This window comes from Sparus aurata, chromosome 10 (genome assembly GCF_900880675.1).
Source record: "Sparus aurata chromosome 10, fSpaAur1.1, whole genome shotgun sequence".
Lineage (NCBI taxonomy): Eukaryota > Metazoa > Chordata > Actinopteri > Spariformes > Sparidae > Sparus > Sparus aurata.
The window spans coordinates 27,856,355-27,878,269 of NC_044196.1; the positions used below are offsets into that span (position 1 = coordinate 27,856,355).

General features: G+C 39.5%; 3 protein-coding genes across 3 annotated transcripts; all 3 read right to left on the bottom strand.

The window, feature by feature from the left end:
• Positions 1 to 2,985: 2,985 nt before the first annotated feature.
• On the bottom strand, positions 2,986 to 4,819 carry LOC115589928 (uncharacterized). Its single transcript, XM_030431107.1, has 5 exons — positions 4,762 to 4,819; positions 3,932 to 4,621; positions 3,684 to 3,809; positions 3,558 to 3,601; positions 2,986 to 3,440 (listed from the first exon to the last, which is right to left on the bottom strand). The coding sequence occupies exons 1-5, from the start codon at positions 4,817 to 4,819 to the stop codon at positions 3,321 to 3,323; spliced, it is 1,038 nt and encodes a 345-aa protein (XP_030286967.1). The 3' UTR covers positions 2,986 to 3,320.
• A 5,394-nt stretch (positions 4,820 to 10,213) lies between these two features.
• Positions 10,214 to 11,507, bottom strand: LOC115589436 (uncharacterized; the record flags this gene model as incomplete). The annotated part of the gene is made up of 4 exons (XM_030430276.1): positions 10,214 to 10,356; positions 10,456 to 10,499; positions 10,581 to 10,697; positions 10,814 to 11,507. Coding segments are annotated over 4 exons (975 nt in total), but the record flags the coding sequence as incomplete, so codon positions are not given.
• Positions 11,508 to 19,509: 8,002 nt separating this feature from the next.
• On the bottom strand, positions 19,510 to 21,535 carry LOC115589930 (uncharacterized). Its single transcript, XM_030431108.1, has 5 exons — positions 21,352 to 21,535; positions 20,536 to 21,225; positions 20,272 to 20,397; positions 20,146 to 20,189; positions 19,510 to 20,029 (listed from the first exon to the last, which is right to left on the bottom strand). Exons 1-5 carry the CDS (start codon positions 21,407 to 21,409, stop codon positions 19,910 to 19,912), a joined length of 1,038 nt encoding a protein of 345 aa, XP_030286968.1. The 5' UTR covers positions 21,410 to 21,535; the 3' UTR covers positions 19,510 to 19,909.
• Between the last annotated feature and the right edge of the window lie 380 nt (positions 21,536 to 21,915).

Below are 21,915 nucleotides of genomic sequence, written 5' to 3' on the forward strand. Positions count from 1 at the left end.
AAAACTTTGCCTACATACTGTTGCTTTAGTTGTTCACCTTAATGCACACACATCTTCACAACAGCAGGTGAGCCCATGTCGAGGAAGTGTGTCATTAATGATATAGCCTCATCAAAACTACTGAAATCAACATGGTACCGAATGACAATGCCAGAAGCTGGTGCTCTTAAGTTTGAATGAAACAACGGCATAAGCAGGCCTACATTGAATAGGGGTTGGATCACAATCAGTACTTTCAGAGAACAATTCTCTCTCTGTTTCTCTGCAGAACACATGTGAATGCTGAAGAAGGGAATGCAGATTGTCTATAAGTTAATAGATCGTTGATGGTGTCAATCTCCTGGATGGATAAAAACAGATGGCTGTTAAAAATGCTAAAATGGTTCACAACAGCAGTCAATATACCTCGGCTGTCCACTCAAGTAAAGGCTTGTATACTGTTCTTTTTTGGTCAGATTTTAAAGTGATACTAGCTCTATTTCTTTAACCCAGCTTGAATTTGTCCTTTTTTTCCCCTTTACAACATGTTTTATAGATCAATCTGCTGTCAAATTAAATGCCTCAGTACTTAAGTGATAGATTAGTTCTTCTGATGTGGGTTTGTATAAGGTACCTGTCTCTATACAGTGTTATTTCTGCAGTAGATGACCGTCAGCTCTCCCCCTGTGTGGATAAGTGGGGCGCAGCATCGTCAGGGAAGCAAAGCATATTGCTGCTAAACAGCAGACGGCAAGACGTATTTTAGCCACCAAAAAGAAGGCACATCTAGAAAATATACATGTATTTCAGCGTATGCAATATTTTGAACAACATTTGTGCTTTACATTTCTGTCACACATCCGTTTTCAATGGCACTGCATTTCCTCAACTGTGAAACAACTGTATTCCTACTCTCAAGTGTAGCTGTCCCCGTCGTGGACTGTGTCACACGGCTGTCAGACAACAATGTAAAGTGTCAAAAATGTCCAAAATATAGTGTACACTTAAACAGATATCTATTTTTTTTAAGTTTTGTAAGTTTTAAGTTAACTTTTAACTTGTGGTTACGATGAAGATGCCAGGAGACCCGATGTCTTAAGAGCAGTGTTGTGTTACACACACGTTACAAAGTAACACGTTACAGTAGCGTAACTACTTTTTGGGGTAAAAAGTAGTGTAGCGCGTTACTACTGAAAATATGGTAATGAAACAGTTCCTTTTTTAGTTGGGCACAACGTTACTTTTCCCAGGGACAGATTTGACAGCGACACCGCCTCAGCTGCGCGCTTGCACAATAGTCGCGGGCTGCCATTCCACACTGAGGCTGGTACTAGCAATAGCATGCAGAGAGCAGTCAGTTATCATGGCAAACGCGGCGGAGCAACCACAACCAGCAGTAACTTCTGAGGGACAGCAGTATTCCCATTATTTCTAACTGATTGAAAATAAGGGGAAGAATTTGAGTGTGAGGTGTACACTGTGCCCTGGCCAGAAACTTTTGTTCACTGCCGTGAACTCAACAGCCAACCTCGCCAAACATTTGAAAGCAAAACATGCTAACATGAAGCCAGAGCCGGCCCTGGACATAGGAAGTATAGGCAAATGCTAGGGGCGCCATCATCCACGTGGATTAAAGAATATATTTTTTTTATCAGTGCCATTACTACTGTTATTTTGAAATATTATATAAGCCCACAGCAATATAACGTCATGGCAAGGACTATTAAATGACGGAGAGGCCTTTTTTCTGGGTTCTGGCTCGTTGCACTGTACCTGTCCTTTGTTAGGGGGGCGGGTCGAGAGGCAAGCTGCCTGAATCTGACCGCACAGAGACCTAAAGACCAAGAGACAGATTTACTGATACTATAGCAGAACCACAAGGTCCAAAAGAATGAAACCATCCAGCGCCCAGTGAAGGAAAAGACGGAAAGAAGAGGAAGAAAAACATGAAGAAGATACAGGTACAGTAACGTCAATGTGATGAAGTGAGTGAAATAAATAGTTTAATGATCGTTGTTGGAGCAGAGTGTTAGCTTGCTAGCTTACTTCGGATTGCAGCATCGTTTAATAATCAATAAATAGCTGAGTCTACGTGTGTTAATGTTACTCCACTTAAATTCATCAGGGGCGTTTGGAAAGTTAACGTTAGGCCTGTTCAGTTGTTTATTACAGGTGTCTATCCTGCTTGTATGTTAGTTAAAATGCTATTAGTTTTCCTTCCCCTTTGTCACAGGGTAGATGTAAGCCTTTGGTTTATTGTGTCACAGTTTATGTTTGTTAAAGTTTATGTTACGACCCTAGAGGTCATAAATATTTCTATTTGTCTGTTTTTAATATCCCTCTTTTCTCACCCTGTATGAGTGTGCGTGTGTGTGTGAGATTGGTTGCAGGTGTGTCTGATTGTAGGTTGCCCTGTGAAGCCAATTGGCTGCTTTCCTGGAGCCATGGGTGTAAAGGCCGGCTCCTCCCCAGTTCCTGTGGGCTCTCTCCTCCATTGTTCCAGACTGCCAGCATGCATGTTTGTGTACAATCCATGTTTGTTAATAAAACCATTTAAAAATGCTATTGCTGCTGGTGCTTGGAGGATGGGGGTGCAACAACCCTGCTGTTGCACCAGGGTTTCCCGTATTCTATACTATATATCCTTTTGGGTTGATGCACATGCATTCCGTACTGAGAAAGAACGATCAGTCTAACCTGAGATTAAACTTTATTGAGAAACAGTTGCTGCATAACAGTCAGAAACAGGACTTGTTTACTTCAGTCTTATCAAAGACTACACTGAACTCAGAGACAGGGAACAGAAGACGGTCACCAACTGAGAAGTAAAATTCCTTTACACTAACCCTCTTGGATTTTGGTTTGATACCATCTGAAATTTACATAAAATATGATCTGAACCAGATGGAAAGGAGATTAATCAAGACTCGTGGCAAGCAGAATATTTAATAAACATTATGATCAACAGGGACAAAAGTACTGAACAGATCTACAGTGCAGCACAGTGTTAATTGTTCCATCAAGCAACATAAAAATGTCAGCCAGAACAAGCAGATATTGTAACATGAGTAGGTGTCCTGACAGCTATGGTTGAAGGAAAACATGTTCTACCGGAAAGCAATGCATTGTGAGTTGACCAATGAGACTGCATATTTTCTCCTCCATATTACATAAATATTCCAGAGATAAAAGTTGAACTGAAACGTACTGTTAAAGCAGTAATAACAGGACAGTGAGGTGTAGGTGCTACAGGTCAAATTGTCCTCGTCAGGAGACTTTCCCATGCCATTCCTGTGTGCCAACACAGCCACACAGGAGTATTTGCTGAAACAGGTCCAGTTCTAGAGCTTCACACTGGAGTACACACATTCATTGTTGGTGTTGTTCTTCTGTCTTCTTGATCTGTTGGGCAGCTTGACACTTAGAGCAGCATAATGGAGGTTATCTGCGTCTCTGTGACCCTGGTGAGAAAATATGTAGAAGTGGATTAGGGTTCTGATCAAATTCCAAATTCTGTTGTGCAATTAAAAAAAAAAATATTCTGATGGTAATTAATGAATCGTTAGGACATATTTCACCTCTGCATTTGTTGTGGAGGGAGCAGATAATCTTGCTTGAGACTCTGTGAAACACAGATAAAGCTGTTTCATTCAAAAATTATATATATGAAATAAAATCTGTCAGATACAGTTAGTATCAGTTACCTGCTGACTGATAACTGTTTCTCTTCTTCATCTTGAAAACCAAGAGAGCCAGTAAAACTACCAGGATGGTGGTGAATGTCAAAGCTCCACTCAAGAAATACACCAAGACAACAAAGTCCACTTTGTCTGCAGAGAGACAGACATCAGAGACAGAACCAAGCATGTTTAATTTTTTTCACATTAAGTTTTATCGGGAAATTAGTATGACTATTTTACAAATGGGACAATTTTTCCAGAAAGTTACTCACCTTGGAAGTCCAGCTTGGTCCCGTCTCCAAACAGTATGTGTCCACATGAGGCAACAGCACAGTAGTAGGTCCCAGCATGAGAAAGATTCAGGCTCTTCATTGGCAAGTTGTAGACACAGGTGTGTGTTTGTGTGTTGTCTTTCCTCTCACACTGATCATTCCTGCCTCCATGGGTGTAAATGAGTCCTGGATGAGATTCTGGAGAGTGTTTGAACCAGTAAACACTGTGTTCTCCATCACAGGTCCCAGTGTGTACTGTACAGTTCAGAGTCACAGAGCCTCCTGGCTGGATGATCTCAGATGCTGACTGATGGACCCAAGCTGAACCCGTCACACTGACAGTAATACTCTCTGAAGTTTCTAATGTGTTTAAAAAACTACTCATGCAGTTGTAAGCAGCAGAATCTGAAATCCTCAGATCTGAGATCTTTAAGTGATTTTTACCATCCCCTGTAACCAGTGTGAAGCGTGGATTGTTCTTGAATTCACCGTAAAAAGTGCCATTTTTATCAAACTTGAACATGGCAGCGATGAGCTGTAGTTTCTGTCCCAGAGGTTGCTTGTACCAGTAAAGCCTTGCAGCGACATTAGCTTCATAGAAACATGGCAAAGTCAAGCTGTCCCCAGTTTTGACTGATAAAAATCCTCCGTCTGGATGAACAGATGAGGACAACTGAGCATCTGTCTGAGCTGAAATGAAATGAGAGACAAAGCAACACACAGTTATTTATTTGTGAAAGAAATCAGAATAATCATTAGATCAGACACATTAGTATGAGGAGTAACCAAACATTCAACAATGAATACTTGAATCAACAAACTCAACTCACCCATTATCCCCAAGAACAAACATGTCAGATCGAAGAAGACAAGCCTCAGAGATGTCATCGTGTTCGAATCCTTGTGTTGAATGACAGAATCTCAATACCGTCTCCACCCTTAAGAGAAAAGACTGTGTGTGATTGGCCAGCCTGAAATGACTCTGTATGAGCTCTGTAGGAAACATGGTCACATGTTCACTGTCACACGTATCGTGTTGGTAAGAGTCCCATGTTGAGAGACAATGAATGGAAAACTTGCATTGCAAAATAGCATTCAAAATCGCTGAAAATATATATGACATGTATCAAATATAAACACTCACACCAATACACAATAAGAGTCCTGCTCCACGTTTGGCAACCATCTACCATGTAATGATTAAAAATAAATATTATATCAAGTTGTAACCGACACTGCATTCTGTGCTGTATTGAACGCATGTTTTCTTAAAATATAGAAATTAAAAGTGTTAAACTATGATACTAAACAATAAATACTTTCACAGTATCTAACTGCATGAGTCAATAGGACTCAGAAGGTTTCTGATGCTTTAAGTGCCATAACCAAAAGTCCATTTACCTTTCATATACAGTAATAGACAGGCAAGGCTAGTTACAGAAAAGCAATGCTTATAATAATAACAACAATATCAATCTCAATACACATGAACATTTTGACTTTCAACAGTGTTTTTTCTCTCGTGTTCTTGTTTGACTGTGAGCTGTTCTAACTGTATTCTAAGTCATAAAATTGGTGTGCTGGTAAGAACTTCTAACTGTGTCTTTAGATGGATCTGTGTAAGAATGCTAACACCTTTACAGCCCACTGCAAACCACAATGAACACTGCACTGACAGATATTCAGTGAAACAAGGTCAAGAGTCTGCAGCCATGCCAGCAGCTCTTTGAGACTGTGCTTTCAGCTACATGCTAACATCAGCATGCTAACATGCTCACAGTGACATGCTACTATGTTGGTGTTTAGTAGGTATCCTGTAAAAAACTGCTTATCACTTTTGTCTAGTGTGATTACATGCTGACAGTTGAAAATTACCAGTAGGTAGTCAGTGAGGCACAAGTTGATTCAAGTCACATTTGGAAACTCACATTCATTTCCTGTAAATTCTCCCTCTCCATCAAATTCTTACCCAAACTCTAACCTTAAAGGAGAACTTTGTCGATTCAAACATGCAGCTTCATTGCTCAAGCTACCCTTGACTTGCCAGTACCGAAGATGCGAACACATTTGGTCCAGCCATTACAGAGCTCCGTGAACGCAGATTTAGCATTGAACGCTAACAGCATGGGGTCAGAACTTTACACTGTGTTTTAAGCATCTTAACATGCTCCACATCTCACACCAAAAGTTATGCAACATCAGCAGACACCTTAGCACACAGCACTGTAGCTTGTATGACTCAAAATGAATAAAAAAGTAGTTAAAACAGTGTGTTTGTGCAAGCAGCCACGTACCTGTTTGTTGACATCGGCGTCTTCCGGTAGCTAGACCAAACTAGTCAATCCGTCGAGCGTGCGCTTACTCCCTCACTGGCGGAGACGGAAACGTATTCCAGCATTTTCGTGTTTCTGTTCATAATGTACATGTCCATGTTACAGCCTGTCATGAGCCATGAGCCTTACAATAGCCTGTTAAGCCTGTTAAGTGCACACTCGGTGGATATGCTAGTTTGGTCTAGCTACCGGAAGACGCGGATGTCAACAAACAGGTAAGTAGCTGCTTGCACAAACACACTGTTTTAACTACTTTTTTATTCAGTTTGAGTCATACACGCTACAGTGCTGTGTGCTAAGGTGTCTGCTGATGTTGCATAACTTTTGGTGTGAGATGTGGAGCATGTTAAGATGCTTAAAACACAGTGTAAAGTTCTGACCCCATGCTGTTGGTGTTCAATGCTAAGTCTCCGTTCACAGAGCTCTGTAATGGCTGGACCAAATGTTTTCGCGTCTTCGGTACTGTCAAGTCAAGGGTAGCTTGAGCAATGAAGCTGCATGTTTAAATCGACCGAAGTTCTCCTTTAACCACTGATCCACAGATAAGCTTTTTTCAAACTAGGGACAATTTAGCCTTTGTCAGGAACACACACATGTTGACAAACTATTTGAAACGTTACATTTGTCATTTAAAACATTAGAAAGTGAAACTTTACAGTCTGTCATATTCTAACTTGAATAAGGTGTACAATACAAGATCCACATGTCTCAAGATTCCATCAATTTTCCTCAACCAATGAATCGTACTTAATTTGTACAGTAAGTTGGTGGTAGATGAGGAAATATTAAAGCTAACCTATTAAGTCATCTGGTGTCATAGGTGTGTATTTTGCCCTAACTCATCTAGAAAAGGAGATTTGATACACTGCCAACAAAATGGCTGACAAAAAACAAACCCCTGTGATTCTATTCTCAGAGGAGCAGGCAAGCCACATGTGGAAGAAGACTTTTGTTAATTATGTTGCAGAGAAACCAACGTGGTAACGAATGACATCACAACAACCAGGTGCACTCAAGCTTGTACGAAACAATGGCATGAGTGGGCCTACACAGATGGCGTCATTCTCTCGGCTGGATACTCAAGTAAAAATAAAAGTAAGAAATGCTGAGATGAGTTGCCAAATTGCGACCATTAATATACCTAGGTGGGTCCGCCCAAGTAAAGTCTATGTGTGGGAAACACTGGGAGAGCCGTCTTGAGGAATGATTTGAATGGCACTGTGGTAGATGACATCTCATAGTGACAGCAGCAGTGTAAACAAGGAGGACCTCCATGATTTAGAGTAGATGATGTAGTGGATTGCATACTCTTTTTTCTTTTTCTTTTTCATTTTGAAACTGAGACTAGCTCTACATCTGGAATCCAACTTGAATTTGACTTTTTTTTTTAACTTAGTCTTTAAGATGGGTTTTGCAGATCAAACTGCTTTCAAACCAAATGCCTATCAGATTCAGAGTTTGAATCAGAGGAGGAACATTAATGCTCCATTTACGGTAGAGCAGATGCCATACAAGATGTCAGTATAAAGATGGTCATTGCAATTTTCAGTTTAGAATTATTGATTATTATCATCAGCAGGGTGCTGATGTTGGTCCTTATCTAATCCCTTATTTAACATCTTGGAACTTGGTTTGAAACCATATGAAAATAAAATCTGAAACAGGTGGAGAGGAGAATAATCAAGACCAACAGAAAGCAGTGCATTTAATATAAAATCAGCAGCAGCATAACAATTTATTTTTTCATATCAAAGGAATTTGCCAGAGATAACAGTTGAATTGAAATGTATAAGTGAAGCAGTAATAAGAGGACAGTGAGGCATAGGTAAGGCAGGTCAAACTGTCTTCGGCAGGAGACTTCCTGTCTCATTCCTGTGCACCAACACAGGCACACAAATGAGGGTTGGTTGGACAATCACATAGTTTTCTATTAAACTGCCACACTCAAGACGATGAAACCAGTGGAAGTGCTGCCAGGGAGTGAACGTGAATGCACACACATTGGTTCAAGATCTAAAAAATGATGATGATATTGATAAATAAAGATAATATTCTAGTCCCTACTATACCTGTGCACAGAAACTGTTACGATCGTTGTGTGAGAGAGATCATGGTACCGACTCATATTGGAAGAAGCCTGAGTTTACCTCTTGAACCGAACAAGCACACAAATAATTTTTCAAACTCAGTGTACTCCAAATCTTTTAATATATTTAATTGGTCAGTAACAACATAAAAAATTCTCAAAGATATATATATGTGTGTGTATATATGTATATATGTTAGGGCCGGGACTCGATTAAAAAAATTAATCGGATTAATCAGAGGCTTTGTAATTAATTAATCGAAATTAATCGCATTTTAATCGCACATAAATATTTGACCTGAGAACAGTGAGAAGCAATTTTTTTCACATAGATTTTAGTATACCATTGTTTAATGACTGAATACAGAAGCTTAGGCAACAAAACATTGTTGTTGTTTTTTTTTTCATAGTTTATAGTTGTAGTTTTCGTTAAGGTTCTCTGGTCTTCTAGTTTCAGCTTTATAATTTATATTTGATATTTGAGTTAGTCTATTTAGTTATTGTATATAATTCAGCCTTTTATTGTATTTGTTTCTTTTACTTACCTCATTGTTTTTGGATTTTGATTTATGTCAAGTGGCTGTAACACTTTAATTTCCCTTTGAGATTAATAAAGTACTCTATCCATCAACCAGTGTCTCATATAACTGGCAGTTTCAAAACTGGTATTTTTATTAGGCCCACTCTGTAGTAGTAGCTATATCTACATACATTTTAAGCTAATCATTTTGACTAATCACCATACTTTGGTTTTGTAGAAATTGCATTTTTGCTGTACCCTGTGCTGGTTAAAAATTACAAAAGTAACAATTAAGATTAATGTTTCTCTGTTACTGTATTTGTTTATTATCCAAGTTTGTCTTTTGCATCCCTCGGGATCAACTCGTCTCTGTCCTCCTCACCCTCTGCCATCTTTCCATCAAGTAACGTAACTCACTGAGGCTAACCTGTCTGTATTCCTGTGCAGCAGAGACGTTTTAGGCAAGGATTAGTCTGTGGTGTCACCGTCATACAGAAGTGCCTCTGTCGGCTCCACATACACGGCCATGTGTGGCGGTGGCATCACCGACTTATCCTTTCATTTCAGACCGCAACAGAAAGCTCCGCTGCGCTGAACTTCAGAGGTGTTCATAAAAATGTAGCTTGTGTAGACGCTACCGCGCTACTTGGTCAATAAAAGAGCTAAGCTACTGAAAAGCTATTTCATTCAGAAAGTAGCGACGCTACCACCACACTACTGAAAAATGTAGTTAAACTAGTAACGCTCCTACTTGTAGCAACGTTACTGCCTTACACTGCATGAACGGTATGCATGATAGTTGGTGCTCCAGTATAATCGGTACCGCTGAAACTCGTCCAGTGAGAAACGTTCCGCGGTGCAAAAATTATTGCGATTAAAATGCGTTAATTTTTTTAACGCGTTATTTGTTGTGTAATTAATTAATCGTAATTAACGCGTTAAAGTCCCGGCCCTAATATATATATATATATATATATATATATATATGTGTGTGTGTATGTATGTATATATATACACACACACACACACATATATACATATATATATATATATATATATATATATATATATATATATATACATACATATATGTTTTTATTTGGTTAAAAAACATCACCCAATAAACACATTCATTCATCCATTCATTTTAACATTATAATTTCAGATACATGGTTTATATGCATTAAACAAAGTCACACAAAAAAGCACCCTGAATATAGCAATTTCATTAGAGCTGGAGGCCACAATGAAGTTATAAAAGCATATGAAGTTCCAACTTTAATCTAAATCTACATTACAACTTAAAAGAGTAAATGAGAAGATATTATCATCCTCAGTCAAAAGTACACATGAAATGAATCCAGTTCTACTGCTTTACACTGTAGTACACACACTCACTCCAGGTCTGATCTCTCTGTCTTCTTGATCTCTTCGTCAGGTTGACACTTGAAGCTGCGTAACAGTGGTCGTCCTCATTTTGGTGACGCTGGTAACAAAATATATATCACTTAAAGTTACTATCTTGAAAGAAGACGTGTATTGTTCAATAAAAAAGTGTCTGAATGAACCAACAGTTATTATTCACCTCTGCATTTGGTTCGGAGGGAGCTGAACATCCTGATTGAGACTCTGCCGTGAAACAGAAAATGCATTTTATTCAAAGTCATGTTTATTAAATACAAGCTGTCACACACAGACAGTGTGAGTTACCTGGAGTTTGGCAGCTGTTTCTCTTGTTCATCATGCACACTGAGAAAGCCAGTAAAACAACCAGGATGGTGGTGAATGCAGAAGCTCCCCTCCAGAAATACACCCAGGCGACCTCATCTGTACAGAACCAAAGTGTTTTGGGTTTGTTTTTCTACTTTTTCGTTACGTTTTTATCCTAATTTTATTTAGGAAGTAAAACTGGGTAATTGTGAGATGGACGAACAGTTACTCACCTTGGACATCCAGCCTGGTCCCGTTTCCAAACAGTATGTGTCCACATGAGGCTACAGCACAGTAGTAGGTCCCAGCATGAGAAAGATTCAGGCTCTTCATTGGCAAGTTGTAGACACAGGTGTGTGTTTGTGTGTTGTCTTTCCTCTCACACTGATCATTCCTGCCTCCATGGGTGTAAATGAGTCCTGGATGAGATTCTTGAGAGTGTTTGAACCAGTAAACACTGTATTCTCCATCACAGGTCCCAGTGTGTACTGTACAGTTCAGAGTCACAGAGCCTCCTGGCTGGATGATCTCAGATGCTGACTGAAGGACCCAAGCTGAACCCGTCACACTGACAGTAATGCTCTCTGAAGTTTCTAATGTGTTTAAAAAACTACTCATGCAGTTGTAAGCAGCAGAATCTGAAATCCTCAGATCTGAGATCTTTAAGTGATTTTTACCATCCCCTGTAACCAGTGTGAAGCGTGGATTGTTCTTGAATTCACCGTAAAAAGTGCCATTTTTATCAAACTTGAACATGGCAGCGATGAGCTGTAGTTTCTGTCCCAGGGGTTGTTTGTACCAGTAAAGCCTTGCGGCGACATCAGCTTTAAAGAAACATGGCAAAGTCAAACTGTCCCCAGTTTTGACTGATAAAAATCCTCCGTCTGGATGAATAGATGAGGACAACTGAGAAGCTGTCTGAGCTGAAATGAAATGAGAGACAAAGCAAACACACAGTTATTTATTTGTGAAAGAAATCAGAATAATCATTACAACAGACACATTAGTATGAGGAGTAACTGTACATTCAAAAATAAATACTTGAATCAACAAACTCAACTCACCAATTATCCCCAAGAACAAACATGTCAGATGGAAGAAGACAAGCCTCAGAGATGTCATCGTGTTCGAATCCTTGTGTTGAATGACAGAATGTCAACACCTTCTCCACCCTATAGAGAGAAGACTGTGTGTGATTGGCTAGCCTGAAATGACTCTGTATGAGCTATGTAGGAAACATGGTCACATGTTCACTGTCACACGTATCACGTTGGTAAGAGTCCCATGTTGAGAGACAAACGGAAAACTTGCATTGTAAAATTGCATTCAAAATACCTGAAAAAATATATGACCTGCATCAAATATAAACACTCTCACCAATACACAATAACAGTCCTGCTCCACGTTTGGCAACCATCTACCATCTAATGATTAAAAAGAAATATTATATCAAGTTGTAACCGACACTGTATTCTGTGCTGTATTGAACGCATGTTTTCTTAAAATATAGAAATTAAAAGTGTTAAACCATGATTCAAAACAATGAATAATTTATTTCACAGTATCTAACTGCATGAGTCAATAGGACTCAGAAGGTTTCTGATGCTTTAAGTGCCAGAACCAAAAGTCAGTTTACCTTTCATGTACAGTAATAGGCAGGCAGAGCCAGTCGCAGGAAAAGTTCAAAATTGTTTTTCTCTCTCTTGTTCCTGTTTGACTGTGAGCTATTCTAACTGTACTCTAAGTAATAAAATTGGGTGCTGGTAAGAACTCTGTGTTTAGATGTTGAAGGGTCTTTGGGTGGATCTGTGTGAGAATGCTAACACCTTTACAGCTCACTGCAAACCACAATGAACACTGCACTGACAGATATTCAGTGAAACAAGGTCAAGAGTCTGCAGCCATGCCAGCAGCTCTTTGAGACTGTGCTTTCAGCTACATGCTAACATCAGCATGCTAACATGCTCACAGTGACAATGCTACCATGTTGGTGTTTAGTAGGTATCCTGTAAAAAAACTGATTAGCACTTTTGTTTAGAGTGATTACATGCTGACAGTTGAAAATTACCAGTAGGTAGTCAATGAGGCACACGTTGATTCAAGTCACATTTGGAAACTCACATGCATTTCCTGTAAATTCTACCTCTCCATCAAATGCTTACACAAACTCTAACCTTAACCACTGATCCACAGATACGCTTTTGCTCAACTGGGGACAGGTGAGCCATTGTCAGAAATACGCACACGATGACACACTAATTGAAACAGCTATGTTTGTCATAAAACATGAGGAAGTGAAACTTTACAGTCTCTCAGATTGGAACTTCAATTTATTTTGAAATTAATTCCAATTGTAAAGTCTACAGTACAAGATCCACATTTCTCAAGAATCCATACATTTTTCTAAATTTTATGAATCGTACTTAATTCGTATAGCAAGTTGGGACTAGATGAGGAAATTTTAAAGCTGACCTATTATTTAATCTAGTGTCATAGTTGTGTACTTTTTCCTGACTCAATTAGGAAAGGAGACACATAAACTTCCAACAGAATGGCCAACAAAAAACATGTTGTAGAATGTAGAAACCGTCGTGGTACAGCATGACATTGTAACAACCAGGTGCACTGAAGCTTGTATAAAACAACGGCATACAGTAAATATGAGAGGTTGCATGACAATCAGTACTTTATAGAAGTAATGTGATATCAGAGAACATCTCCCTCTGTCTCTGTTTCTCTACAGAGCATATGTGAATGCTGTAGAATTTTATTGATCACAGATGGTGTCATTCCCTCGGAGTAAAATTAAAAGTAAGAAATGCTAAGATGGGTCACTGAATAGTAGCCTTCCCAAGTAAAGTCAATGTGTGGGAAACACTGGGAGAGCCGTCTCGAGTAATGAATTGAATGGCACCGTGGTAGATGACATCTCATAGTGACAGCAACAGTGTAAACAAAGAGGACCTCCATGTTTCAGTGCAGATGATGTCATGAATGGCATACTGGTTTTGTTTTTGTTCAGTTTTGAAACTGAGACTAGCGCTACATCTGGAATCCACCTTGAATTTTTAGTTTTTGAACTGAGCTAGTTCAAAAAGTCCTTTAAGTTGGATGTTGTCAAAAGCAGATTGTAATCAGATGAAGGCCTCATTTGTGGTAGAGCAGATGCCACACGAGATGTCAGCGTAGAGATGGCCCTTGCAATTTTCGCTTTTAAAATGACTGAAAGTAGAGGCTGGGCGCTAATGTTGGTCCTTACTGGATCCTTCATTTAACATCTTAAAGGTCCCATATTATGAAAAACTGACTTTTTCTGGTATTTGGGGTGTTATTGTGGGTCCATGGTGCTGCCACACACCTAGAAACTTTAAAAAAAAACCTATCCGTGCTTTTTTGAGTGAGATACAGATTTCTAAAGGGGTCCTGCCTGCAGTTTCCAGATACACCAGTCAAATTTCCTGCTGCTGTCGACGTCGACGGCAGCTCATTTGCATATGGCTACCCCACTGCCCCTCCCTTCACCGCACGGTGTCTCCACCCACCAGGTACAGCTACCGTCTGGGAGATCCGCCATTACGCTATTGAAATCACCATGTCCAAGCTCAAGGAGAAGTGCGCTGTTGTTGGTTGCAAGGACCAGCACAAAACACTTCATCGTCTCCCAGCTGCAGAGGACAAAAGAGCTGCATGGACTGAATTTATTTTTGAGAGCAATGTCCCAGCTGAAGTTGGCAAAAAACTGTTGGTGTGTGTGAACCACTTTGACGCTGACTGTTTCACCAACTTGGGCCAGTACAAGGCAGGAGTAGTCGGCAGACTTGTACTCAAAGGAATACTTGCAGACCAAGGACATGTAAGTATACAAATAATGTGCTGTGTGTTCCTGTAGATAAGGCTGAACTCGTGCCTGATGTACTGTGTGTTTTACCATTGAGAACAAGGTATGGTTAGCGGCTAACCGCTAACGTTAGCTTCTCTGACCACACAAGTTAGTGCTACAGCAGAATCATTCTGTGTATTACATTTCTGATCTTGCACATTATGTAATGCGTGTCCTAGGGAAATGTCTGCATGTGCAAGTATTTAGCTGTTTTTATTTAGCAATTTTACACGAACTAACCAAGCAGTGTCACATAGTACCAGCTAACGCTAACCGCGATCTTCCAAGCTAATGCTAACCGCGAGCTCGTTCGCGATCAACACGGTCTCCACATGCAAACCCAGAGACCCGGTCGGTCAAGCGGTACATACACACACCCTCCGCCGGGTCTAAGTTTTCAGGTTTTTGTGAAATAATGCATTTGAAAAGGTTTTCTAAGCTGGAATATGTTGGCCTAGGCCAGGGCAAAACCAGTGTACTGCTGAATGATGCACAGAGTTTAGATTCTCTGCCCGAGCCCGAGCCCGCCGCTATCCTCGGACGGGCCGGACCGGGCCCTTGACCAAGTATTTGTGCTTTTTTGTTTTTAATAACAGCTAGAAAAACGCGCATCTCTCTCCTCCCTCCATTTTTGTGTTGCTGCGTGGTGTTACACGTGAGTTATCCTCATGGTAAAAACGTGACTTGAGACGTACGTGACATCACTCCCCGAGACGCAAGAAGAAAGCAAGAATATATATTTTTACTAAGGAAAATGACCAAAATAATTCTAATGCACAGTGACTTGAATAAATAACTTTAATCTGATCACTTGTTTGGAAATGTTAACGCATTAGATGCAGCCTTTAGTGCTTGAATTATACTGTAACAGTGATGTCATGTGTTACTCCTATCCATATCTGGGAATTCTGTGCAGGATAATTAAACTGTGATTACTTGTTGAGAAAATTTAAATTGTTTGCCCATTTCTTGCAATTGTTTTCATGTTTTAAGACTCTACCTGGCTGCACTGCATTACAGTGAGAAGGCTGATGGAGGACAGGCTACCACATCATCAGGAGATCCTCTTTTCAAACTGAGCTTTCCAAAGTCCAGGAAGGAAGGGAGAGTGCAGAGCCAAACCAGTGAAGACAGAGGCGACATTCCGTAAGTTTTACAATCTTTTATTTGAACCTCTCAAATTAAAATAAACATGGACACACAGGCATCACACAAAAGGTTGAACACAAACACTTAAAACCTGAATTATTTTAAGATGGTTTTCAAAATAAATAATAAGGAGAATGTATAAATAAGCAGTAATTAGAAGAAATAAGAAACTTTACAACACTGCAGCACAAGGCTTTTTGGTTCTACTGCAATTTTCCTGTAAACATACATTTTTGTTTATTGCACTGCAGACTGAGGTGATGCACTGTTGGACCTGCTCTCGAGAAGGTTTTCCAGGACCCTGCCCCATATGTGAACGAGGTGCTGAAACTCATAATCCCTGAAGACCTCTCGGACAACGCAGACAGGCAGCACAACTCTCACTCTCCGCCCCTGAGAGCACCAGCTTACAAAGCTTCTGTAGGCTATATTGGCTGAACACAATTCAATAAAAAGTCAGCACTGAATGTTTACACCCATGGTAACTAGATACTTTTTTTTTTTTATTATTTTGATATTGAAGTTAACATGTAAAGTCAAACTGTTTCACTTCAGATATTTATTTTCTTGTTATTATTTCATTCATGTCAACACATGTTTACAAATGTTTCTTACAATAAAACATCTTTCCTGACTGTTCTGTGTTTTCATTGTTTGATATGTAATTTTCATGGTAATAAGTAAAAGATGAACCACAAGCAATGTAAGATAGAGGAATCAGTTATGTACTTTTCATCATAACACTTTTGCGATAAATTAATAGTATTTATGTGACTAAAAGCTTACTGCACTATTCCCCTCAGACGCAAAGGTCCATAGTCTGTCCGATAAATGTTCAGTGCATTCTGCAGTGCAGATACATTCAGGCAGACACGTTACAGGCCAGGAGGGTCCACCATGCACGATGGTGGCTCAGGAAGCTGCTGTAGTCTTCGTGTAACCTAGAAATTATGAAAGGTAAGTGAGTGACGATAGATTAGAGAAAAGAGACAGAAAAATGACAACCATGTTTGCCCAGTGTTCACACTTAATTGTGGTATTTCCATACAGCAGATATTCTCAGGTTATGTAGGCATTTGTACACAATTGCCACAGGAACACCTGCTTTTATGCAGAATTTGTATTATTCACTGGAAACTATAATCGCTAATCACGTCGCATTTTTTCTTTGATAATATATCTAAAGTTTATAAACCGTTGTAACTGGTAAAAAAAAACAATTCTGCTGGTAGAGAGGTGATGGGGGGGCAACTGTGGCTTATTGAAAACTTGAAAATTGCTGGCAGTAGCTAATCACAGGTCGTCACTACAAATAAACAGGTTCTCAAGCAACGTACCTGGCTACATAAAGGTAAATAATAATATACGGTCACGCTTTTCTCTTGTAACTGCTATTGCTAAATTGCATCCGCGTTACTTTAACTGGACAGCAGTAAACACCAGCCGAGGTTTGGCTAAGCTTTATGATGTAACGTAAAACATTTGAGGCAGGAGAAGGGGGCTGTTATTTGAAACAACGCGGGGCAGACGGCCAATAAGCTCGTAAAACTTTCGTTAGTCTGCAGTAACATAAAAGTAATGTCGAGGTAACAAACTTAACTACTAACCAATGAGAAGAATCAATGTTGGTTCTTACTTTCTTCTGGAGCCTCTTGTTGTCCGGCGGCCATTACTTCCAGAAACTCCGCCGTTGCCCTGGTCACATGATGCCGTCCTCACGTCTTCCGCAGGCAGGAAGAAGTGGGCGGCACCGTAGGCGGTGCGCAGTAGCCAATTAGCATTTAAAGGGAAAGGCACTGAAACAGGCCACCTGGAGCAGGGCTGTGAAACTGGTGTTTCAAGAACCCTGCTGTGCTCAATCCTTCAGCTTATTTCGACCAAAGCATGTTACTAACATTCCATTTAGACTTCAAGGAACCATGTTAAGAAGCAGAAATGAGCATAATATGGGACCTTTAAAAATTGGTTTGAAACCTTCTGAAAAAAAATCCGATCTGAACCATGTTGGAAAAAGAATAATCAAGACCAAGAGAAAGCAGTGCACGTAATAAAACATCATTATCAACAGCATCACATTTTCCTTTGCATATCACAGGAATAAGGTAAAGTTGAATTGAAATGTACAAGTGAAGCAGTAATAACAGGACAGTGTGTGTACATATATGTATATATATATGTATATATATACATATATATGTATGTATATATTCTTAGAGCTGCGAAATCACAGATCTGTATGGGTTTCTAATACATTACTGCCAACTGTTATTTTAATCACAAATATTGATTTTTCGATGTAATGGGTCATTTTTATATGAATAGGTTAAAAGACCCATGTTTTCCAGTGGAACTACTCACCATATTATTTCATGAATGACAGTGACAATGACCACGTACTGTAATTCTCTCTCTCTGAGATGTGCATTTTCACACCTTTTTATATATAAATGAAACTGATGTTGTGATTAACTTTATGTATATGGACCACATAATGAAGTGATAAATGTCAATGGCAAGTGATTTTAAGAGTTATTGCGCTATGAGGAGAAACTTAAGTAAAGTTGTGAAATGGGTTTGTCAAATTTTAAGTCACTAGTGCCATTTTGTAAATTCAGCTTTAAGTGCAACATTAAGAAGTTTCCTTCCTCTTAAAAAGTGTCAGTTTCTTTGCAGCATCCCTGTAAAAGCCTTTTTCGCCGGATTCCCTTAAAGAAAAAAAAAAAACTAAATTTTTAAACATGTTGCATTAGGAGAAACTGTATAAACGTTCTGAAACGCTGTCAACAACACATTCTCCACTATTTCAGCTTACTTGTTCATTGAGCAAATATTATACATAAAGAAAATGTTTGTGTATGAAACAAATCAGTTTTTTCGAATGATGTCGCTATAGGCCTCCATCATCATAAAGAGTTGGGCTTGACGCATTTGATGCTAACCATTGTTTGCGCTATTATTTAATAAATCTGTTTCAGTATGTAACAATGGTTAAGGTTGCTTATCACAGAGACCCCCACAAACCTCATGTTGTAACTCCAACCCTGATAATGTTTTCACCATGTCAGACAGAGCTCATGACCTAGCTAGGCGGTTATAAGCTGCATTTCTCCGTCTGTATGTGATGTACTTTCTGCTGAATGTTCTGAGAGATTGCAGGTTTTTTCCACCCTAACATGCAAAAGACTTGTTGCACTTGTTGCTCGCGGGCCCGTTACCTTATCTCAGTACCCATCCCTACTGTAGACTGTATAACGCAGTGCTTTGACAACAATCTAAACTATGAATGTTCACAATATAGCGTACACTTCAACAGATATCTATTTTTTCAACGTGTACCTTCTTTTAGGTGGCTAAAATACGTCTTGCTGTTGGTGCTGTTCAGCAGTATAACACTCCACTTACTTGTCGGTGTGGCGCCCTGCTTCTCCGCGTCGGGGGGAGAGCTGACTTCACCTGCTGGTAATACACTGACCAGGGATACATGCCTCATACAACCAATCAAAAGACCCATACTATCATTTTAATTTCGCTGTACTACATCTATTAGGCTTCCATTCAGAGTTTTGATCAGAGGAGGAACATCAATGCTCCATACTCATGTGCAATACATGTTTGTCTCTTTTTGGAGTTAAAACAAGCTTTAAGTTAGTGAAAGACTTCTGAGTGTAATCCGAAACAGACTTTAATCTGGTAAGGGCCTAATTTGCGGTAGAGCAGATGGCATACATGATGTTGGCAAAAAGATGGACAGCGCAGTTTTCAGGTTTAATTTATTTACAGTAGCAGCAGGGGCCTCATGTTGGTCCTTACTGGATCCTTTACTGACCATCTTTGAACTTGGTTTGAAACCATCGAAGATATAATTAAAATATGTTCTGAACTAAGTGGAAAGGAGAATAATCAAGGTCACCAAATGTATTTAATGAAATACCATCATCAACAGCATCACATTATCTTTTCCATATTACATGAATTTACACAGCCAGAAGAAGTGCTGCCAGGGAGTGACCACAAATGTTCATGTATCATCTCAATATCCAATTAATATGATAGCTTGATAAAATAAGTACTGATGTAAGAGGACATCCAAAAGAGCATCCCTGCTTTTGCTTATTTAAAGTAAATCTTCAGATTCCATAAATCCAGACAACATGATATCAAGTGACAACAACACTTTAAACTGTTGCTTCCTACGATATATAATTCCTAGGAATACTGTACTGATTCTTTTGACTGCAGACCACAAGGATGACACCAAATCCATTTTCACTAAAAGGGTAGAAATGAAACAGGCCCAGTTCTAGTGCTTCACACTGGAGTACACACAATCATTGTTGGCGTTGTTCCTATGTCTTCTTGATCTGTTGGGCAGGTTGACACTTACAGCAGCATAATGGAGGTCGTCTGCGTCTCCATGACACTGGTGACAAAATATGTAGAAGTGGTTTAGGATATCTATCAAATTATGAAAAATATCCAAATAACACTTTGCCACTGTTTTGATGGCAATTACTGGATCAGCAGGATAAATCTCACCTCTGCGTTTGTTGTGGAGGAAGCTGATAATCTTGCCTGAGACTCTGTGAAACACAAATAAAGCTGTTTCATGCAAAACCTAAATACATAAAATAAAAGCTGTCAGATATAGATTTTATCAGTTACCTGTATACCCATAACTGTTTCTCTTCTTCATCTTGAACACTGAGAGAGCCAGTAAAACTACCAGGATGGTGGTGAATGTCAAAGCTCCAGTCAAGAAATACACCAAGACAGCAGAATGACCTTTGTCTGCAGAGAGACAGACATCGGAAACAGAACCTTATCATTGTTTCTGTTTCCATACTAGGTTTCATGGGGGAATAACAGAACAAAACTGTTGACTATATAGTGACTATTTACCAAATTGTTTTCTAGAAGGTTTCTTACCTTCAAAGTCCAGCTTGGTCCCATTTCCAAACAGTATGTGTCCACATGAGGCTACAGCACAGTAGTAGGTCCCAGCATGAGAACGATTCAGGCTCTTCATTGGCAAGTTGTAGACACAGGTGTGTGTTGGTGCATTGTCTTTCCTCTCACACTGATCATTCCTGCCTCCATGGGTGTAAATGAGTCCTGGATGAGATTCTTGAGAGTGTTTGAACCAGTAAACACTGCGTTCTCCATCACAGGTCCCAGTGTGTACTGTACAGTTCAGAATCGCAGAGCCTCCTGGCTGGACTATCTCAAGAACTGACTGATGGACCCGACCTGAACCTGTTACACTGACAGTAATACTTTCTGAAATTTCTATCGTGTTTATGTAACAGATACAGTAGTAAGCAGCAGAATCTGAAATCCTCAGATCTGAGATCTTTAAGTGATTTTTACCATCCCCTGTATCCAGTGTGAAGCGTGGATTGTTTTTGAAATCATTGTAAAAAGTGCCATTTTTATCAAAATAATAGAATGTAGCAATGAGCTGTAATTCCTGTCCCAGAGGTTGTTTGTACCAGTAAAGCCTTGCAGGAACATCAGCTTTATAGAAACATGTCAGAGTCAAGTTGTTCCCAGTTTTTAATGACAACAATCCTCCGTCTGGATGAACCGACGAGGCCAACTTCAGAGCAGCTGTCTGGGCTAAAGTGAAAGGAGAGACAAAGCAAAGACACAGTTACTTCTTTGTGGAAGAGTTCAGCATAATCATTACATCAGTCACATTAGTATGAGGAGTAACCAATACTTGAATCAAAAAACTCAACTCACCCATTATTCCCAAGAACAAACATGTCAGATGGAAGAAGACAAGCCTCAGAGATGTCATCGTGTTCGAATCCTTGTGTTGAATGACAGAATCTCAACACCTTCTCCACCCTTTAGAGAGAAGACTGTGTTTGATTGGCCAGCCTGAAATGACTCTGTATGAGCTTTGTAGAAAACACGGTCACATGTTCACTGCCACAAGTGTCACGTTGGTTAGAGTCGCTAGTCACAGAACCTGAAATTGGATTTAAAATCACTGAAAAAATATTGTACCTTCATCAAATATAAACACTTGCATTAATACACAATAAGAGCTCTGCTCAATGTTCAGCAATGGACCAGATGCCATAATGTCAAACAGAAATGAAGTATAAGATTTCGGGCAGATCATCAAGAGACCAACCCTGCTTTCTGTGCTGTGTTGTACAAATGTTTTGCAACATCTCTCTCTTTAAAAGTCTCACATTTTGACTTTTAAAGGTTTTCTCTCTCTTGTTACAGTTTGACTGTGAGCTATTTGAACTGTACCCTTGATCCTAAAATCAGATGCTGCTAAGAACTAAACAC

Coding starts and splice junctions, on each gene's coding strand:
- LOC115589928 (XM_030431107.1), bottom strand. CDS start 4,819: ATGACATCTCTGAGGCTTGTCTTCTTCGATCTGACATGTTTGTTCTTG. Junction 3,810..3,931: donor GACCAAGCTGGACTTCCAAG/GTGAGTAACTTT, acceptor GTCTCTCTGCAG/ACAAAGTGGACTTTGTTGTC. Junction 3,441..3,557: donor CCTCCACAACAAATGCAGAG/GTGAAATATGTC, acceptor TTTTCTCACCAG/GGTCACAGAGACGCAGATAA.
- LOC115589930 (XM_030431108.1), bottom strand. CDS start 21,409: ATGACATCTCTGAGGCTTGTCTTCTTCCATCTGACATGTTTGTTCTTG. Junction 21,226..21,351: donor TTTGTTCTTGGGAATAATGG/GTGAGTTGAGTT, acceptor CTTTCACTTTAG/CCCAGACAGCTGCTCTGAAG. Junction 20,030..20,145: donor CCTCCACAACAAACGCAGAG/GTGAGATTTATC, acceptor TTTTGTCACCAG/TGTCATGGAGACGCAGACGA.